The following is a 12,562-nucleotide window of genomic DNA, read 5'->3' on the forward strand; positions in this document are numbered from 1 at the left end:
TTTAGCCTGGTATCCACCACACCGCTGATTGAAGTGACTTTTTCTGGCCAGTGAATCCCTATTTTTCATTTTTTCATTTTTTTCTTTTTTCATTTTTCTTTTTTTTCTACACACACACACCACACCACACCACATACACACACACACACACACACACACACACACACACACACACACACACACACACACACACACACACACACACACACACACACACACACACAACAACAACAACAACAACAACAACAACAACAACAACAACAACAACAACAACAACAACAACAACAACAACAACAACAACAACAACAACAACAACAACAATGCCTGCTTTTTCGATCTAAGCAAGGCCTTCGATCGTGTGTGGCATGCAGGCCTTCTAGCAAAACTCTCCCACTATGGTGTCCAGGGCAACGCCCTGGAGTGGTTCCGACGGTACCTGTTGGGGCGTCGGCAAAGGGTCCAGGTGGATGGCGACCTATCGCCTTTCCTCGAGATCCCTGCCGGCGTCCCTCAGGGATCTGTTCTTGGGCCGCTTCTATTCCTCGTCTACACCATAGACCTTCCACATGCATGTGAGAATCCCGGCACCACCTGTAGCCAGTTTGCAGATGACACCGCTCTGATTTCCATAGCGAGAACTCTTCAAGACTGCACCCGAAACCTACAACAGAGTGTCACAGCAGCTGGAGACTGGCTTCAAAGATGGCACCTGCTGGTTAACACAAAGAAAACAGTCATCCTCCCGTTCTACCACAATAACCGCCCCCCTGAACAGCTACCCCAGATCACCCTCAGGAATAGTCCGCTTACCGTAGCACAAAAACACAAACACCTCGGAATAATCTTTCAGCATGACCTCCGTTGGACGGAGCATGTTGAATACATAGTCAAAAAATCACTCAAGTCTTTCAATATTCTTTTTAGACTAAGGTCTACACTCACCAGTGATTCTTTATCTCACATCTATCAGACATACATACTACCTATATTCTCATATGCGAGCACTGCTCTCACACCGTTGTCCCACACTTCCCTTGACAGGCTAGAACGACTCCAGCGGAAAGCCGCCAGAATATGTCTCCACCTTCCCCTTTACACACACTTAGAACACTCCCACCTTTTGCATCGCATCAAATGGCCAACATTATTTTCACGTTTTAAAGTTAAACATATACTCTTCGCGCATTCTCTGCGCCACAATTATGCCCCACCACATATACTCTCGCTGCGTACTGCTAGCAACGTGCAACCTTCGTATAATTTACGTCGCTCTCGTACTTGGCACTTGCCAACTCCGCGGACTGACCGCTGTCTCCATTCTCCCCTGTACAAGGCCCTTCATTACTTTAATTGCCTGCCCACCCAGCTTCGCGAAATCCCTTCTCGTACTCCCTTCAAATCCGAGATATCCCTGCTGTTGCACAACTCTGTATGCTCGTGTAGCGACCACCCCTGCCCGTACACTTAAGTACGCAACTCTGTATGCTCGTGTGGCGACCACCCCTGCCCGTACACTTAAGTAGTCATTAACCCCTAGGCCCTGCCCACCCAATTCTTCCTCACTCTTTCTCCTTTCTTACAGTATTATCTCTTATTGGCCACTGGCTATCGTGAGAATAAAGATTTGAAAAACAACAACAACAACAACAACCAATTCCAACCTCACAAAGGTAACGTTATTATCTGCTACGCAGACTGACGCACTGCTGGGGCACGGGTTTTTTATCGGCGACAGCCATTTCTCTGTACGCCCTGCATTCACCAAACAACTACAACTCCATATCTTTGATGTCCCGATCTGGATCGAGAATACCGTTATCTGCAGTGCTTTGGCTGCATTTGGCCAGATCCAGGGAGACATCCGCCATGGTCAAATTCAAACCCCGTCGGGGATTACTGTAGGGACAGGTATGCGATTCGCCACCATCGAGCTGAAAGAGGGATGTCGGCAAGTTCCGTCATTTGTCCGCACAGCCGACCAGCACCAGTTTCGTGTCCGTCACGAGGACCAGAGGGCCACCTGCAGGATCTGCATGGGGGAGCACTTTGCTCGATCGTGTCCGAGCAAGCGGCCCACGAACAAACCACCCACAAATACACAGAGCACCAATTCGGCTGCACTCCCTGGATCACAACTGAGCTCGGGTACAAGTGCGCCCGATGCAGGAGGTAGTGAGGCTGTTGTGAGTGCTAGTTCAGGTAGTAGCTGTACAAACACGGACCCCAGCGCGGAGCCCGAGAGCTCAAATCAATCCACCAGCTCAGCACGCACGCGCACAGAGCCCAAGGGTTCACACTCATACGCCAGCGCAGCTCAACAGGGAGCCCACGCACAGTTCAACTGTACGCACGGGGCGGCCGAACAGGTGAGCACTGCACCCGACGGATCCCCTGCTAGTACTAGTACTAGTAGCAAGGATGCAACACAGAAAACCGCTGAAATGAACAGCGCCAGTGCGTCTGAGAACACAACCAGCGACGGGGAATCCAAGGAAATACAGAGCAATACTCCATCCTCTGTCGACCAAACTGAGGTAGCTGAAAGTTCCAGCTTGCAGGTAATCGCTCCCAGTACACCCCCAATGTCCGGCACCCCTCCGCCTACAGGCACTGGGGCAGGCCACGACGACGGGGCCACCACGGTTGCCTCTGACGATGCGGATTGGATACCCAGCGGTCCTCGTCGTCGCCGACACAGCCACGGCCATTCGACCATGGAGGAGAAAGCCAAGGCCGATGGGACATGGCCCTCCCCTCAGAGGAAACACCCGAAATACTGAGTCCAGATAAGTTTCAACAGCTAGCCAAAAGACAAAAACATAAAAAATAAATAAATAAATAAATAAAATTCCCCCCAAAAAAAACAATACCAATGTCAGTGAATTTGAACTTTCTCAGCACCAATGTGCGTTGCATATTCAACAAAATGGACGAGTTACTTACCTTTACCCGTTCGTGCTCTGAATCTCAGAACGAACTATCAGTCATTGCAGTCCAGGAAACCTGGGCTGACACATCAGACCCTGACAGTCTCTATGCAATCCCAGGCTACAAGCTGATCAGAGCTGACAGACAGGACTATGGTGGTGGTGTTGCCTTGTACATAGCGGAACGTTTCAACACAAGGGTACTGACAATACCAATGACAGCAGCAGAATGCATATGGACGAGAATATCCACCGGTAACCTTTCCCTCGTTGTTGCAAACATTTACCGACCACCCCGTAGCGATGGCACCCTCTTCTATGCGGAACTGGACCGCTAGAGCCGAAGGTGACGACCTCCTACTACTTGGAGACTTCAATGCCAAGAACAGTGCGTGGCTCACCACAGACAGAACAGATCGCCTTGGGGACGACATACAAACTCTGCTACACACATACGGCCTCACACAACATGTCAGATTCCCTACTTACATCCACCGACAAACACCTCTCTCATGTCTAGACCTTGTTATCTCCTCACTCCACACCAATGATATTCATATCCAATCACTTCCACCGTTTGGCGCATCTGATCACACTACTATCAGTGGCCACATCAATAATCAACTGCCCCCCATAATTAACAACTCCCCTCCACGATCCAGAAGCACCACATTCTGGTCATGGACAGACAGCACTATCCACCTTCTTCGAGAAGCCCTTTCACGCACAAATCTCAACCACCATCCAAACCAACACGACCCATGCCCAGTTGACACCTTCTGGCAATCCTGGCGCGACGATGTCATGAGCATCGCCCAAGAACACTGCCAAGTTACTCGCACTCACCCCCCTTGGGACAGGAAGAACGTGCCAGCACGACCATGGAAATCAAAGGGCCTCTTGAAAGAGATCAAGGATAAGCACAGAAAACACAGAATATACCTTCACTCACGCTCGCCTGACGACTGGAACACGTTCACTGCCCAAAGAAACCGTGTCACCACCCTCCTGCGTCGTGCTAAATCGGATTTCGTAAACAACTCAACAGCCTCCTCTACTTCCCTACACCGCCTCATGAAGCACCTAACTACAGCTACAAAACAATGCATACCCGAACTCGTCAGCCAAGCAACTCCTGCAACGACACCAGCACAAAAAGCCGCTGCCCTCAACGAATTCTTCATTTCACAGAGCAAGCTGTCCGTGGCCAATGCGGATGAGCAAACTCCAGCCATCAACACCACCCCTGACATCCTCAGTCCCCTTCAAGAAATCTCGACTTCCCAAGCTGAGGTCGAAAAACTCCTCCGAGGAGTTGATACCAACAAAAGCCCCGGGTTTGACTCTATTCCAAACCGCCTCCTCAAAGAAGCGGCTAAGGAACTTGCACCGTCGTTATCGTCCCTCTTTAATCTATCGTTCCAAACCGGAGAAATCCCACAGGAGTGGAAAGATGCCACCATTACTCATGTACCCAAGCCGGGTGACCCAACCCAACCAACAAATTATAGACCCATCTCTCTCTTGAGCACTACATCAAAAATCCAAGAAAAAATTGCACATCAACTCCTCTACAAGCACATCACACCCCACCTGCCCAACCAGCAGTCCGGATTCCGCGAGAAAGACGGCACTGAGCAGCAGCTCGCCCGTCTCGTCCATACCCTCTCCACTGCGAGAGACGGACGGGAAACACGTCAATGCCTGCTTTTTCGATCTAAGCAAGGCCTTCGATCGTGTGTGGCATGCAGGCCTTCTAGCAAAACTCTCCCACTATGGTGTCCAGGGCAACGCCCTGGAGTGGTTCCGACGGTACCTGTTGGGGCGTCGGCAAAGGGTCCAGGTGGATGGCGACCTATCGCCTTTCCTCGAGATCCCTGCCGGCGTCCCTCAGGGATCTGTTCTTGGGCCGCTTCTATTCCTCGTCTACACCATAGACCTTCCACATGCATGTGAGAATCCCGGCACCACCTGTAGCCAGTTTGCAGATGACACCGCTCTGATTTCCATAGCGAGAACTCTTCAAGACTGCACCCGAAACCTACAACAGAGTGTCACAGCAGCTGGAGACTGGCTTCAAAGATGGCACCTGCTGGTTAACACAAAGAAAACAGTCATCCTCCCGTTCTACCACAATAACCGCCCCCCTGAACAGCTACCCCAGATCACCCTCAGGAATAGTCCGCTTACCGTAGCAAAAAAACACAAACACCTCGGAATAATCTTTCAGCATGACCTCCGTTGGACGGAGCATGTTGAATACATAGTCAAAAAATCACTCAAGTCTTTCAATATTCTTTTTAGACTAAGGTCTACACTCACCAGTGATTCTTTATCTCACATCTATCAGACATACATACTACCTATATTCTCATATGCGAGCACTGCTCTCACACCGTTGTCCCACACTTCCCTTGACAGGCTAGAACGACTCCAGCGGAAAGCCGCCAGAATATGTCTCCACCTTCCCCTTTACACACACTTAGAACACTCCCACCTTTTGCATCGCATCAAATGGCCAACATTATTTTCACGCTTTAAAGTTAAACATATACTCTTCGCGCATTCTCTGCGCCACAATTATGCCCCACCACATATACTCTCGCTGCATACTGCTAGCAACGTGCAACCTTCGTATAATTTACGTCGCTCTCGTACTTGGCACTTGCCAACTCCGCGGACTGACCGCTGTCTCCATTCTCCCCTGTACAAGGCCCTTCATTACTTTAATTGCCTGCCCACCCAGCTTCGCGAAATCCCTTCTCGTACTCCCTTCAAATCCGAGATATCCCTGCTGTTGCACAACTCTGTATGCTCGTGTAGCGACCACCCCTGCCCGTACACTTAAGTACGCAACTCTGTATGCTCGTGTGGCGACCACCCCTGCCCGTACACTTAAGTAGTCATTAACCCCTAGGCCCTGCCCACCCAATTCTTCCTCACTCTTTCTCCTTTCTTACACTATTATCTCTTATTGGCCACTGGCTATCGTGAGAATAAAGATTTGAAACAACAACCCACAACACATACGCTTGCTCAACACCCCCGCTCAAGTTACGGCCCAGTACAGCCTTCGACACGCACGCACTTGGCACCTCCCACCCTCCAGAACCGATCGCTGTAAAGACTCCCCACTGTACAAGTCCCAAGAATACTACAATGCCCTCCCTGCTAGCATTCGTGACGTCTCCTCCCGACCTGCTTTCAAACAAGAAATCTGCTCACTGCTGATTAACTCAATCTGCTCCTGCAGCGCTCACCCTCTCCCATACTTGTAAAGTTCAAAGTGATGTAAATCACTTTCCAACTGTTTAACCCACAATCTCACCTTCTCATAAATTTATCTCTTATTGGCGATGGTGCCATCGTGAGAATAAAGAATTCAAACAACAGCAGCACAAGCAGCGCAGCAGCACCATCAGCACCACCACCATGGACCACCACCAGCACCAAAGTTGTAGTGGTGGTGCCAGTCAAGCCCATACCTACCAACCATACCGATTTGACCAGGACCGTCCCCGATATCAAGGGTGGTAATATGCACCCAAAAGAGGGCCGCCTCATAGCTAAATGTGTATACATGTTCATGATGATCATTTTCTGATGATCGCTTGGTGCTTGAAACTCGGAGTAAAAACACTTTTTCATCCTCTTACTATTGTTTGAACTAGCTCTGCCTTTCGGTATTGAGCACTCTACTGGACAGCTTGGAACCTCTCCGTTTTACATTTTCATACCCAGGTATGTCATTGTCCCGATCTCAGGTTCGCAAAGGTTGACAGGTGTGCAATCTAAAGTGAGCCCCGCTGCTTTTGTCACATGTTGAGATTCAATAGCATTGCAACTGAAAGAACGTGTGTCCTGTCCCAACTCTCGATACAAAATTCAGACTATGTCGCACTTCAATGACGGAAACACACATTTTGTGTACACTATTATACAAAAGAAAATGACACCTTTGACTCCTCTCGAGTCACCACGACTCGATTCCTCGGATTCAAGTCCACCAGAACTGACAGTCCAATCAAAGTGACAGAGTCTTTTTCCCCGGGCGGAGTACCCTCCCTCCCCCCCACCCCAACCCCCCACCCCAGCCCCCTCACGACCCTGCCTGACATTCTTGACGGAAACAACAGTGCTACGTACCAACAAATGTCACCGGCAATGTCCTGCTAATGCTGTGACTGTGCACGCAGGCTGCCTTGACATTGGGATTGCCGGTACAGGCGAAAGGACCTTGCAGCGTACATGTAACCAAGAATGTGACATTCTCGACTGGTGAGAAACGGTCAGCCGAAACCGATGCACTAATGTTGACCGATCCATTACTCCCTCTAGTCACCAGTCCGTCGATGTAGAGGTGACGAGAGACAGAAGGGTCATTGCTCGTGATTAACAGCTGGGGTGAAGCGTCTGACGGCGCTATACCAGAGCAGTGTATAGGCACATTCGTTGTAGACTTTGAAAAGAGCTGTGTAGAACCCATCTGGAAGGCTGCAATAGACGGCTTGTCTGTATCTGACACAGCACACATGGAAGGATGCACGACTGATTACATGCACAAAACATGAGCATTAGCCCAGCCCTAGATGTACAACCTATCTGCATGGTTGCACGCACGCAAATTGGGTACACGTTGTGCACACGCTGCGCACATGTTGCACATAGACAACCGTACCCATACCCCCCCCCCCTTCCCACACATACACACACGCCCACGCACACCTACACACACACACACACACACATGCACGCATGCACGCACACTCACGCACATTCACACCCACACCCCCCGTCCACACACACACACATGCATGCATGTCCTGTCCTGAACATTGCCGTAAAATGGTCACATGTCCCCTCATACAAGGGGCCGACAGACATGGGGTAGATCGTTGAATACGGTACGCAGCACGCTCCGCAGGCTAGCGGCCAACGAGAGTTCGGGTGCATGCATACACACACACTCTCTCTCTCTCTCTCTCTCTCTCTCTCTCTCACACACACACACACACACACACACGCGCGGACACACGCACACAAGTGTGTTTGTGTATTTGCTCACTGCCCAAACCTCGTTATAAATCGGAGAGGGGAGAAAATTGAGAAGAAATCTTGCAAAGATGATTCACAGCACCATTGAGCTAAGTAGCAAAGGACAACACCCAAAACTCTGAACGACAAAGGCAGTGATAGAGAGGGGTTACATAGGGTGCTGTGTACTTGAGCTATTGCTATAGCAATGGATCGGTGATTGGTGTTCACGTACGGGCATGCACACTACTCTACGCATAAAATGACATCATATTACTAAAAGATGACATCATGTTACTAAGTGATGGCATCATAACTCATCATCAATGAAATCATGGCAAACACCTATGCAAGATACTACCCTTACTGAAGACAGTCAGGTTGAATGAAACCTTAGATTTCCTGCCCGACTCCCCCAGACACTGGTAGAGCCCGGAATGTTCCACTTTGAGACTGAACTGCGATGGATCCCAGTACAGACGTCCAGTTGTATTGGGCATTGCGGACACGACCTGTTGAGTAACAGTGTTCATTAGTGTTAAGTTGTAGCCTGGTGATATTCTACAGTGTGGCATGTAGTCCAAATCGACACCGCTGCTGATGTTTGTACCGGCCGGGTAGGAGACCGTGTAAATCTGCGTGCTGGCATTGTACCCACTCGTGTCATTACTCTCCAGGTACACAGTCAAGTCTAGAGAAGGAGTACGACACGAACAACAACAAGAGATTGTATTTTGGCTATCACTCTGAATCTTATCTTGGAGCTGACCGATGGAACTCCCTCCCTGCCGCGATTCGCACTATATCCCTGCCTGCTGCATTTCGCTCCGCTATCTTCACGTGGCTAGGGCACCCTGTAAGAAGACCATGTCTGTGGGGACTGCCCTAGTAAAATATGAATAAATAATAATAATAATAATAATAATAATTCAAACAGTAGTTTGGAGGCGGTGGGAAAAACAGTTTCGTAATACGTATTCGCATGCAACGACGCAAATCCACACAATTCGGTAGACACTTTTTCTATCAAACGTTTTCTTTCCCTTCTCTTCAGGATAGTACAGGGAATGTTGGAAATTAGAAAAACACATAACTATATAGAGAATGAAAGAAAGAAAAAGTCAACACTTCAACATAGGTGTTAAAAATGATTGCAGCTGTTTGTTTTTGAGTTTTTAACACTTTAATCATTTTTAACACCTATGTTGAAGTGTTGACTTTTTCTTTCTTTCATTCTCTATATAGTTATGTGTTTTTCTAATTTCCAACATTCCCTGTACTCTCCTGAAGAGAAGGGAAAAAAAACGTTTGATAGAAAAAGTGTCTACTGAATTGTGTGGATTTGCGTCGTTGCATGCGAATACGTATTACGAAATAATAATAATAATAATAAATAATAATATTCGAACGTTTTCGGTCCCTTCTCATCAAGGATTATACAGGGAATGGCGCAAGTTGGAAAGACTACTTCCTCCGCCCAGGACATTTTTTCGCTTATCTCCTTCAGCCCAATGACAGGTGTCTGACAGCAATTTTTGCATCTTGTGCACTTCACCATCACACAAATCTGCTGGTTCAGGCGTACCAGTTCCAAACAAGTCGGCGAAGTCGGCAAAGAATAAAGAAACATCTAGAGTAGAGCGCGTTGAATGCGAGGGAACTGGTAAAAAAGACACGAAGTCAGTCACTGGTCAAGGTGGGTGCTGCTAGAGTACTACTGCTGGCACTGGAGTACGGAGCAGAGGTGTCATGTTGCGAAAAGCCAGCGTGTTTGATTGCATCCTGCTCAAGGTGTGTGTACGGTAAAAATGCACGCGAGCTTGAAGCTGAGAAAGCCACTCAGCGACGCTCGCCCACATACTGCAAAATGAACCAGAATCGGCACTGGGCAAAACAGTTGGAAAAGAAAGGCTTCGATGACAGGGTTGTACTCGCCCAGCTCATTCGCCTGATGTCAACGTGAACGATCCAGCAAAGCGACGCTGACTGAGCTCGCCAGCTTCGGCTGGTAAGAAACACAACCGATCGTTCTCGTGAAGGAGGTGAAGCGCTTGGGAAAGTGTCGATAGAAAATATTTGCGCTTCTGGAAAGTGCGAAGTACTACCCGACAACAAGTGCTGCGTCGGCTGATGACAAAGGATGACTTCTACATTTTTCGACTTGGAGAGTTTCTCTTGATGTTCAACGACTCCTCAACTCATTCTGAGTCGTTATAAGCCGTTCTGAGAACCTGGAATGTATCAGTAAAAACTGTAAAGATAAGCGAACATTTTGCTTGGGCGGAGGAAGTAAAACTTATATAGCGTAAAGATAATTAGATAACAACACTCGTGACAAGGTGGAAAATTATCAAGTTCAGCACGACACAAAACTCGAAGGAAAATAATAATAGTGACAACAACATAGTGAGCACATTAAGTTACATTGTTAACACCTCGACGAGGTGAAAGTAACCTTATCTATATCTTTCAATGCCGACAATGTGAAGATCGGTATGTAGGTAGAACACTTCAGCACCTGGGCGCGCGCATTCGTCAACATGTGCCGTTAAGTTGTGTTCCGCTTGATGCACGCGATTGTCGTCCTCGCCGTGGTCGTCCTCCAAAATGTGCTGTCCAGTCCATCAGTGGATCTTCCTCTTCCCGTGAAGATGTGACTGCATGCCCGTCCTCCTCTGGGTGTGTAGGACACGGGCCAGCTGAGAACAGCATGAAAGATGGTGAAAGACCGACACGTAAACCACCGAAATTGACAAAGGATCTGTTGGCGTCGGGAAGAATGACGCGAAGCCAAGTGAAAATACGGACTGGTGAGGACGAACGTACAACGACAACGGAAGTGACAACAACAGTCAATATTCGAGAACGTGGTAGACCGCGAAAATTAACCTCAATATCGGACACCGGACAAGTTGGAGTAAGAAGCTCAATAGAAATCCGCAATGGAGGAGACGTAGCTGAAAGAACACTGGGCATCGCGCACCCAACGGTTAGTGTCAAGAAACGTGGAAGGCCGCGGAAACGCGAAGGGACGGATAGTGGTGATGCCACGAAGAGGCGAGATGACGGGACATTGGAGGAGACAACACCCAACGGAGCTAAGAATCGCACTTCGTCAATCAAGCAACATCTGTCAGCCCGTACCAATTGTCGTGAGTTGTACAGTGATAATGTTTTCTCAATATTGTCACGTGGTAGGTGTGCGTTGCATTTGGCTGTGTTAGAAGCTTTGTATATCCGTAAGTTAGATCCTGAACTTTGCGTACAGAAAGAAAATGTGTTGTCGCTACAATTGTTTGGTTTTACTCCTCGTCGGGGTGTTGACAATGTAACTTAATTTGCTCACTATGTTGTTGTCACTATTATTATTTTCCTTCGAGTTTTGTGTCGTGCTGAACTTGATAATTTTCCACCTTGTCACGAGTGTTGTTATCTAATTATCTTTACGCTATATAAGTTTTAGTCTTTCCAACTTGAGCCATTCCCTGTATAATCCTTGATGAGAAGGGACAGAAAACGTTCGGATACTTATGACAAGTGCCTTATTGTGACTGGATGTGTGTTTGCGTGGATACTAGCGACCCATAACTTACCTTCGTTTTAAAGTATTATCCGCCTCCGACCTCTTTAAAAAAAAATATATATATATAGAAAGGAAAAGGACATAAGGATACGAGTTAAGAGTAACTCTCCATCACTGTAACTGGATACTATATACAGTCAGAAAGTGCAATAACTAGGCACACAGCTGACAAGAGTACTGAGACATTCGACGTCCTGACACCTAGCTTCAACACATCTCCGTAGCGCTAACCGACAGCCTTCCAACTTGGAAGGTTCAAGGTTATGGAAAGACCAAAGAGGAGAAGGCAAGCGCAACGAAAACGAGCAAAAGCTACAGTCCCAACGGAACAAAGAATGAAGTAGTGGTGGCGACTTCGGCGATGACTTGTAAGAAAGGGTTTGCTCCCCACACCGGAGCTCGCGCTATTCCGCCGAATTTACTTGACACTTGACTGACTCACAACTGCCATCCAGAGCACACGAGAAGTCCATCGAACCTTCGACTCGGCAAACCTGCAAGAAAGCACCACTCCGTGCTCAATACACAGTGTTTCGGGGAATTCACCCCTCATCAGTTGAGCTTGAGTAGGCTGAGGAAGATTGTGCCTGAAGAGCACCACTTATATAGTGCTCTCCAGGCACAAACATCACCAGGGATACAAACTTACAGAGACGCTCCGTTTCCAGCGCGACAAACACCTCGTGAACACCAGATAGCAGCGTGAGTCAGTGTCGCTCCTGGACGGTGAGACAGACGTCGAGGACCCTCGGTCATTCGCAACGCTGTCACCTCCAAACCAACTAGTCGCAAGCCCGCGCTGGGCACAACAGTACGAAGTAGTGGTGGCGACTTCGGCGATGACTTGTAAGAAAGGGTTTGCTCCCCACACCGAGTCGAAGGTTCGATGGACTTCTCGTGTGCTCTGGATGGCAGTCGTGAGTCAGTCAAGTGTCAAGTAAATTCGGCGGAATAGCGCGAGCTCCGGTGTGGGGAACAAAGAATGTCGATTGTTACTGGATGATGACGAGACCAGTAC

At 48.4% G+C, this 12,562-nt stretch overlaps 1 protein-coding gene across 1 annotated transcript in view; it reads right to left on the bottom strand.

Annotated features, from left to right (window-relative positions):
- Positions 1-12,562, bottom strand: part of LOC135812243 (uncharacterized) — a 31,228-nt gene that overhangs the window by 8,306 nt on the left and 10,360 nt on the right. Inside the window, exons 6-7 of the mRNA XM_065325586.1 lie at positions 8,329-8,652; positions 7,074-7,445 (exon numbers count right to left, since the gene is read on the bottom strand). Of these exons, the coding sequence (XP_065181658.1) occupies positions 7,074-7,445; positions 8,329-8,652 (696 nt within the window). The remainder of the gene's footprint in view (positions 1-7,073; positions 7,446-8,328; positions 8,653-12,562) is intronic.

The sequence above is a fragment of the Sycon ciliatum genome, chromosome 3, assembly GCF_964019385.1.
Source record: "Sycon ciliatum chromosome 3, ocSycCili1.1, whole genome shotgun sequence".
Lineage (NCBI taxonomy): Eukaryota > Metazoa > Porifera > Calcarea > Leucosolenida > Sycettidae > Sycon > Sycon ciliatum.